This window comes from Arachis duranensis, chromosome 6, assembly GCF_000817695.3.
Source record: "Arachis duranensis cultivar V14167 chromosome 6, aradu.V14167.gnm2.J7QH, whole genome shotgun sequence".
Classification (NCBI taxonomy): domain Eukaryota; kingdom Viridiplantae; phylum Streptophyta; class Magnoliopsida; order Fabales; family Fabaceae; genus Arachis; species Arachis duranensis.
In genome coordinates, this window is record NC_029777.3 from 53,556,146 (window position 1) to 53,565,864 (window position 9,719).

Here is a 9,719-nt window from a genome sequence, read left to right on the forward strand (position 1 = left end):
CATGTAGGATCCAAGCTTTGATAGCTATGGAACAACTCACTTCCGTTGCCACTACCTTTACTTTCGGTTATTGAAATTTCTTCTACTCTTACCAGTTTTGAACGCATAGAAACAAATCTTGATTATTTTTTTTTTTGAAGTGCAAAGAGCTCAATACCACAAGGTGGAGCATTGAAAAACAAATAAACCAGATAACAACAAACACGTCAAAGACCTAAAAAACCTAGAAACCCCAAGTCATCTTCGGCGTTGCCATCAACAACTATAGGGTGTATCCCCAATCCATTCATCAGAAAAACTGAAAGACCTGCTTATAATATCCACCACATCTGACGCCTGATTTTTAAAGATCCTGGCATTCCTTTCTAGCCAAATTGCCCACCACAAATCTTGATTATTCGGTGTAATTTCTTCAAACATTGGGCGACTTTTGGATGCAAAAGGTACTAATGGACCTCAAGAGTTATGGTGATGTTCATTTTCACTCCACTTTCAAGAAGATGAATCTTAGTGTCAAGACTTTGCATCCTTCTTAGGGCAAACATGTTAGGTGTATAGGAGAACGTGTAAACATTCTAAGGCATAATCGGTTGCATACCAAAATCAAGGAGAGTGCTCTTAAAACTCTGTTAAATACCAAATCACCTAATAACAAAGTGATACACCAAACTTTCTACAATCTTACAAAAAATTAGCCACATTTATTATCAACTGAGAATATTTTTATAAGCAAATATAAATTTCAAACTTCTAATATATTTGTTTTATATTTATTATAATAAAAAAATTCTATCGATAATGACTGTTATCATAAAATACATTTTGACAAAATCTAGTTCTATAAAACTTTGAACTTAAAAGTGTCCTTGACTCTGTCCATTTGTCTGAATGACAACGTGATCCTTGAACAAAAAAAAAGATCAACTTCGACCCCTAACCAGTGTTCCGTCTACCAACGGGGCCCTTCTGTCACTTTTGCCGTCAAGGAGTAATGGAACTTGTTGATGTGTCTCATTAAGTTGTTGAGGTGCGGGTTAAGGTGGGGAGGTGGATGCTAGATGCCCACATAACTTGTTACAAAGAGCAGGAGCTTATCTATCGTGTTCCAGGTGAGCACAAACAAAGCCATTTTGGTGCCCCTAAAAGACGTTATTAGATTATTGTGGTTGTCTCTCTCCCTTTGTTTCGTGTTGTTGCAGCCATGACTAAGACAGAACTCAGGCCACAGGACTTTGTTCACAGATAGCTCACAATGGATCAAACTATTCACAAAGCAACAAACTAGTCAGCAGTGAAGACTATTGGATAGTAACTAATTCACCAAATCATTACCTCCCACAATTAGTAAACTTGCTCATCGTTCAAAGATGAAGAGAAGAATTGATCCTGTTGAGAGAGATATGCATTCCAACAAGGTCAGGAAGACATTTGAACTCACCTATAATAAGCGTGGCCAAAAGGACCATTACAACAAACCTTGCTCCAATCCTCTAAGGATCTTAATTAGAAGCCTATGATCAACAAAAAGAAGAGCTAGCAAGGAGAATGTTGTATCAGTGGACTCTACCAACACCACACAGGTATAATCACTTTAGTATTTGATTTGTCCTATAAATGAAAAAGTTGGAAATTTAGGTGTCATATTATGTTTTGGTTAGGGGTTTAATTGTTTGTAAATAAAATGCTGCGATGTTTAATTGATCATATCTGTACAATGATTTATACAGATTCAAAGAGCAAAGAAAAACAGTTAGAGTACCAATTCTGCTGTAACTACCATGGATCCAGTAGTGAGTAGGTTTATGATTATATGTCTCAAGGTTGTGTTCATAATCTTGTCATTGTTTATATGCGAATTGTATATTATTTATAACTAAAAAAAATTTAATGGCACAAACGGATGCAATTTCACTTTTCCAATATGCTCTCCAAGCAAATGTTGTAATCTGAATCACAATTAAATTATGCTATATCATTATAACATTTAACTAAGTTTATGATATATAAGCCAAGTTTGTTGTTTACAGGGGGCATCTGAGACCATCAACGTGAACCTCCCACCCCACACCCCCACAGACCAATACATCACAAAGGATGAAGCACCCAATTGTTAGGCTACCATCTATTTTCACATTTGTTCCAGCTTCTGTGGTGCATTTGGGACTTTTTACTACAAAATCCTCCCACCATTGGCCCTTATTTAAGACTTTTTACTCCATAATCCTCCTACCATTGGCCGTTATTTAGGACTTCTTACTTCACCCAACACACAACTTCCTCCAACTTTGTATCTAATACTCCTACCGGATATGTTGTTCCTAAACCAAGTGGACAAGGTAAAGGTGGAGTTACAATTTTTAAAGATTCTTCAAGTTCATCCCCATTCTGATGCTCTCTTCTACTGCTCATGGAGTTTTGGGGTTCCAAACATGAAACAAAGGGAGAGAGACGACCAAAATCATCTAATAACGTCTTCTAGGGACATCAAAACGACGTCGTTTGTGCTCATATGGAACAGGACAGATAAACTCCTTTTTTTTCTAACAAGCCACGTAGGTATCTAACATCTATCTCACCACCTTAACCCTCCACCTCAGCAACTTAATAAGACACATCAACATGTTTTGTTACTCCTTAACAGCAAAAGTGACAAAAGAACCACGTTGACAGACGGAGCAGAGTCAGGGGTCGAAGTGAATCATTTTTTTTTTTTGTCAAGGATCGCATTGACAGTCATGCAAATAGACAAAAACCGGATTGGTACTTTATTCAAAATTGAATCATCAGATAACTTTTGATCTATGTGGCTCGATTTTAACACACCCTAATTGAGAATGAAACCAAACTTTGACAAGATCTCTTTCTAAACGAGTCAGGTATACCAAACTTTTATGCAAAATTTACTAAGCGCTTCAAATTTATCATCAGAATCACCGAAATTCTATCCACTTTCATTCATCTCAATATGCAAAAGGGGCATGTCACACAATAAATACAAGTCTTGGAACTATTCTCTCTTCTGTTCTGAAATCTCAGCCCAACCCTTGTCATTTTCGGGCGACTTCCTGGAAACTTTGGTGCTAAATTTGTTGATGAGTTCGAATTTATCACCCATAGTTGTAAATTTATATCACTACAAAATTGTATCTGATATCACTATGCAAGAGGGTGCACAACATAAATTTGGAATTATTATTGCTGAAACTTTTCAGTCTCCTTTGTCATATTCCGGCAAGGTTGTGATTTGTGACACTGTTTCTGCAGACCATTTATTAATATTTTGTTCCATTTTGCAAATGAAGTTAGAATTTCAGCCATCACAAACCACCATAAAAAATGACTTCCAGCTAGGAGATGCATGATCTAGTGAAAAAGACCAGATTTGGGTGATCTACGAAATATCTTTGCAGTTGATATTGAAGCAAGACTTCCTTCCAAATCCTAACCTAAAAAATGATTATTTAGCTTCCCTTTCCAACCTGAGTAAGCTTGCTTCCCACGCAAATATCAGCAATGAGTTATGGCTAAAAAATGTTTACCAGTTCAGACTCTCCTTCCACCACCTTCAATTTACATTTTGAGAAGCCGACTTCTCTCAGCATCTGGAAGAAATATCTCTCAGCCAATTTCCTGTACGAAGAAAAAAACGATCCTTTGAAATGTTGAAGTTGCAATGCAAAGTGTTTGTGACTAGGGTTTTTTATGCATAAAATTAGAAAATCTAAAAGCTGATTACAAAAAAAGCAGTATCAAGCAGAGGGTATGTTTCTATCCATTAATGCATAATTAGTTTCTTTTTTTAAATATGAATTATAAACAGACAACTAAATACTAAAGATAATTGTAAATAAATAGAATTGTGAATAGGCTTACCATCATGAAGTTGTGTAAATGATTCACTAGCCACTTTCAAAATGTAATTTACAACATATAAAACACTGTAGGCCCTTCGAGCTTAGTTTATTCACTTTTCCAATCGTATTCAATGAGCATCAGCAAAGGTTTCCCTTCTCAGTTTTCTAGTGGTTCAGTTCTCTACAACTTAATTCTGAGGATAAAATTTGAGCCTCGCACAGCATCCCCTCCTCTCTAAGACCAGCTATCAGCTGATAGCAGATGCGAGCATTTAGAATGAAGCCCCTGTCAAACATTTCCCTGTACCAAAAATAAGCACCACTGAAATCTTTTAGGTCACAATGTCCCTTAACCAGAATGTTATATGTATCAATTTTTGGAACTAGTCCTTTAGCCTTCATATCATCAACAAGATGCTTTACGTCTGAAATTCTTTGATATCTGAGGCATGCCAGGATCAAGCAGTTGTAAGTTTCCTTGTCACAGTTGACTCCCCGATTGACCATCTCTTGGTGCAAAGACATTGCCTTCAGAACATTGCCATCTTCAGCATAACTATACATCATTTCATTATATATGACTCGATCTGGAAGTAAGCCCATTTGTAACATTTCCTGAAACATCTTTTCTGCTGTTGCCACACTTTCCATCCTGCATGCATTGATCAAAGGATGAAAGGTACCAACTGTAGGTTTTAAGCCTAATCTCTTCATCTTCTCATACAATTCAATGCATCTCTGGGTGTTTCCAGACTTTGCATAACCTGAGATAATCGAATTGTATGTGATTACATCCGGAATATGTCCCTTGCTAGTCATTTTGAGAAACAGATCGTCAGCTTCACTTACCCTTCCATTCCTTCCAAGTCCGTTTATCAGTGTATTATATGTCACAAGAGTTGGATCTATTCCAATTCGTAGCATTTCCTGAAAAAATCTGTAGGCATCTTTAAATTTACTCAAGGAGCAACTGGCTTCAATAAGCATATTGTATATTTCTGCATTCGGTGAAACCCCCCGGCCTGCCATATCCGCAAGGAGAATTTCAGCATCAAGGATCTTACGGTCTTTGCATAGACAATTTATTAGAGAACCGTAACTTATGACGTTAGGCTTTATCCCATTCTTTTCCATCTCTTCAAGAATCTCAAAGCACCTGACGAAATGCTGCATTTGTCCATAACCATTAATCAAAGAATTATAAGTTTCCACAGTGGGGGAAACACCCTTGTCTACCATTTTCTTCACCCATATCTCTGCCTGGTCCAAGTCCTTAGTTTCACAGAGCTTGTTAATCAGGGTATTGAAAGTGACAGCACTAGGCTTCACCCCTCGATATTCCATTTGTTCGGCTGTCAGTATAGCTTTCATTATGTCCCCCTCTTGGCAGTATGCATTCACTAATATGTTATATGATATTTTGCTGGGAGTAACGCCATTATCCACAAGTTTGGCCAAAATCTCCTTGGCCTTTTCAACCCTCCCTACCCTGCACAATCCATTCAACAAAATACAACAAGTATGCTCATCGACCCTTTCCAACTCTGCTTTGCCAAACACTTTCTCACCCCAAGAACCATCATCATCATCATCAAATACAACACGCAGAAACTCACCAGGTAAAAACCCAGCAGCCTCCATCTCTAGCAACACCTTCCTCGCATCCTCCAACCTCCCAGAACCGCAAAGACCACTCAACAAGGCATTGTAGGTGAGAAGGCTAGGGTCCGCATTCTGGGTCTTCATCCTCTCCCTCAAGCTAAAAGCTTCCTCTAATTGACCCACCTTACAGTACCCATCGATCAAGGTATTATAAGTAACAGTATTCGGAACCAGATTTCTCTCACCCATTTCATCAAACACTTTGCGAGCATCCCACACCTTTCTCACTTTGCAAAGCATCCCAATGATCAAATTATACACAAAAACAGAAGGGGTCACCCCTTGCTTCTCCATGGAAGCCATCAACTCAAAACACTTCCTCAGATCCTTCAACATGGCCGCTGCATAAACAGCGTTCTTGTACGACTCTGCACTGGGTCCCATACCAGACCCAGCAAAGTCCGAGAACAAACTCAGGGCCTCTTCGAACTGCTTGGAAACAAGCAAAGCATGAAGGAGACGGTTGACGCAGCGGATTGAAGGGGCATAACCATCTTTTCTCATTGAATAGTACAACTCGGTGGCTTGGTCGACCAATTTGGGAATTGAGCAGGTCCATAACAGGGTGTTCGAGAAGAGGGGTTTTGATACGAAGGTGTGGAGTTCGGAGGGAGAAGAGAATGGGGTTTTGGAGAGAACAAGGGATTTAAGGAACCTCTTGGCGGTGATGGTGCTACCCTTTTCTAGAAAAGAATGAAACTTTTCAATTTTCTGAAGCTTTGACTGGTCTTGGGGGTCATCGCGGTCGAAGAGTGCGTTCGATTGGGGTTGGCATTCGGAGGAGAAGGGAAGGGAATGAGAGACAGAGATATTGGGATTGACGCCGAGGTTGTAATTGTGGAGAACACCAAGTTGAAGAGCACCGGGCTTTCTCAATCCCATTTGTTTCTCTCTCAGATTCTCAGCGAGGTTTTGCGTTCGTTAAGTTCGAAAACCTCCGTAACTTTTTTTTTTTTTAAACATCAAAACCTCCGTAACTGTTAAGGTTTTGTCTTTGGTGGAAAAAGTATTTTCTGGATCATGATGGACTAGATAAAAAGATGCCATTTCAATGGCCAGCATTCAATCCGTACGAAAAGAATTGGAAATTATGTATTTGACTCAAAATTTGATAAAATTGCAAACCGGTTAAATTTGGTCTGGTTTGATGTAAATCTTAAGATCCGGTTTATTAGTTTTTTGGACTAAATGGATTATATTTTTTTGGTCATTATGATATCTGGATTAGGGGTGTACATGGGCCGGGCCACACTGGGTTTGACCTGACCCAGACCCGGCCCAAAATATAGACCGGGCCTAATTTCATGACCCTAACCCGATTTTAGACCCGATGAAACCTATGCATCTTCGGGCCGGGTGAAAACTGGGTAAAAATCGGGTGAAAACCGGGTCTTTAACATGTAAAAATCACCTAATGTCCAGTCATTATTTCACAATTCACATAGTAAAATTCACTTAAAAAATTATGACAAGAATCAACCATTTTCTAAAATTAAAACATAATCACAATCAATACTAATATTGTCTCATAACACTAAATAGTTCAGTCACATACTAAACACATAACCACAATCAAAAGTCTTATTCTTCCTAAACATAGAACTTTAACTCATAGTCTTTATAACACAACATTAACCACAGAAGAATAGTCATCCATCAATTGCTATTAATGTTGTCAACTTGTTCCTTGTGATATGGATGCATTAGTAAAACCTACAAAATATAAATCACAAAAATATATAAAATTATTCATTTTCATATAAGAGATTATTACTTCAAATAATAAAGTCGCAATAATAAAAATATTATAAATGTACCTTCAACAATCTTTTGACTACTATCATATTGATCAAACTCTTGATCTCCAACTTGTTGTTTCGAAGGGCACAACCAACTTTGAGTACATATCAAAGCTTCAGCCATTAATAGTGACAAAGAGCTGCGGAAGACATCAAGCACACGTCCACCAGTGCTAAAGCATGATTCAGAAGCAACGGTTGAGACCAAAATACCTAAGACGTCACGGGCTATGAGAGAAAGAATTCTGTATTTTGAAGCATTCACTTTCCACCAAGCCAATATATCAAAATTCTCATCTTCTACAATATCCTCGGCCAGATATCTCTCTACATCTGACTTGCTATCTGCATTGGCCTTCTCTCTTTTTTGCTTTTTTCACATATTCACTCTATTTTCAGAAACTCCCTTAGCACCAGTTGAGACTTTAATATTATCATCCAAGACATCTCTAGATGAACTTTCACCATCTTCCCTTCCTTTATCATTTACAACCTCCTTTTCATAAAACTTATATAAAGTCTCCAATGTTAGTTTAACAAAACCAGTCATAGTAGTAGACACTTCCTTGTCATAAACATCCTCCAAACACCAACAGAGATAATCTAATTTATAACGAGGATCCAATACAACAGCAACAAGTAACAACGGGTTAAATTTATCAACAGGTCCCCAATATTTATGATATTTATTCTTCATAGAACATGCCATAGACCCTAACAATTCAAAATGACTTTGGCTCCAAGATGTTAATTGAGAAGCAATAGATGCAATTTCATGAAAACATTTGTTTGATGTAACATGCAAAGAAGAAGAGAAACTCAAAGTTATTTCCTTTTGCCCCCACTATCCTCTCCAAACCATCTAAGAAAATCAGGTTCTTGATCAAAAAGTCTATCAAAAGCTTTTTCGAATTTCTCGGCATGTTCCAACATTAGATAGGTAGAATTCCACCTAGTTGGAACATCCAAGCACACAAGACTTTTAGATTCAACCAACTCAGCCTCAATGCAGTCTTTAAATTTTTTAGTCCGTTGAGGAGAGGACCTAACATACCTGACAGCATTTCTAATGCTTTCAATTGAAGTGTGTTGCTCCTTAATTCCTTTATTCACTATCAAATTCAAAACATGAGCACAACATCTCACATGCATATACTTTCCTCCACACACCAACCCACCTCTTGCACCTAATTTCCTTTGAAGGTAAGTAATAGCTCCATCATTCAAAGTTGCATTATCCACTGTGATTGTGAAGACTTTTTCAATTCCCCACTCTCTCAAGCATTTCTCAATTTCTCTTCCTACTGTATCACCCTTGTGGTTCTCAATCTGGCAGAAATTTATAATTCTCTTTTGTAACTTCCATTCTTCATCAACGAAATGTGCAGTCAAGCTCATATAACTATAATTCTGATTTGATGTCTAATAATCTGTTGTCAAGCAAACCCGAACACATGACTTTGCCAACCATTCTTTTAGCTTTTTCTTCTCATCTAAATAAAGTTGGAAGCAATCTCTTGAGACCGTCACCCTAGATGGGACCGTAAATTTTGGCTCAAATCGATTTAACATTTTGCGAAACCCAATCCCCTCGACAACTTTAAATGGCATTTCATCAAGTACAACGAACTCAGTTACATACTTCTTACAATCTTCCAAGCTATAACCCTTAAAAGCTTTGCATAGTTCCCCTTCTTCATCAATTTTAGGCATATAACCATGAAGTGTTCCATGCTTTCCTACTTTAGTAAATATCTACTTATGAGCACTCTTCAAGTGCTTATTTAGAGAATTCGTGCCATGTTTAGTAGGGTGACAACTGTATTTCTTCTGGCAATGATGACATTTAGTCTGATGCTATCCCTTTGTCTCAGTCAATGGAAGTACAGTAAAATGCTCCAAAACATATGATTTTTTTTCCTTGCGAACAACTTCTGAATCTTCATTGTTTGCATCTTTGTTTTCTTCGTCTACTTGTGCATTAATAGCAGGAGTAGAAGCAGCAGAATTTTCAGGTTCAATAGCGGAAGTAAGAACAGCAATATTTTCAGCTTCAATTTCTATTGGTTTGTCCTCTTCGATAGTTGGTGGAGGAACATAGTTATTTCCTCCTCCCATTGTTTGTATCCTAAAATAACAAAGTCAAGACCATAAATATATCTATAAAATTAGTTTAGACTATCAAATTAAATTTGTAAAACTAATTTAGATCATCACATATTAAATTTTAGTATAGGAAAAAAGAGAGGGGGCGGAGAGGGCTAGCTTAGCAAGTTGTTATTATGATATAGAAGAAGCTTATCAGTTATTACTTATCACGAAGCTCGAAGCATAATTAAAAGGCACTTGCAAATTGAATTTTATATGGAATTGCTAATTGTTAATAACAATAACAAATTGTATG

The 9,719-nt window shown here is 37.5% G+C and overlaps 1 protein-coding gene across 1 annotated transcript; it reads right to left on the reverse strand.

Moving 5' to 3' along the window:
* Positions 1-1,894: 1,894 nt before the first annotated feature.
* LOC107493865 (pentatricopeptide repeat-containing protein At5g12100, mitochondrial) lies at positions 1,895-6,450 on the reverse strand. Its single transcript, XM_016114900.3, has 2 exons — positions 3,874-6,450; positions 1,895-3,630 (listed from the first exon to the last, which is right to left on the reverse strand). Exon 1 carries the CDS (start codon positions 6,396-6,398, stop codon positions 4,020-4,022), a length of 2,379 nt encoding a protein of 792 aa, XP_015970386.1. The 5' UTR covers positions 6,399-6,450; the 3' UTR covers positions 1,895-3,630; positions 3,874-4,019.
* Positions 6,451-9,719: the final 3,269 nt, after the last annotated feature.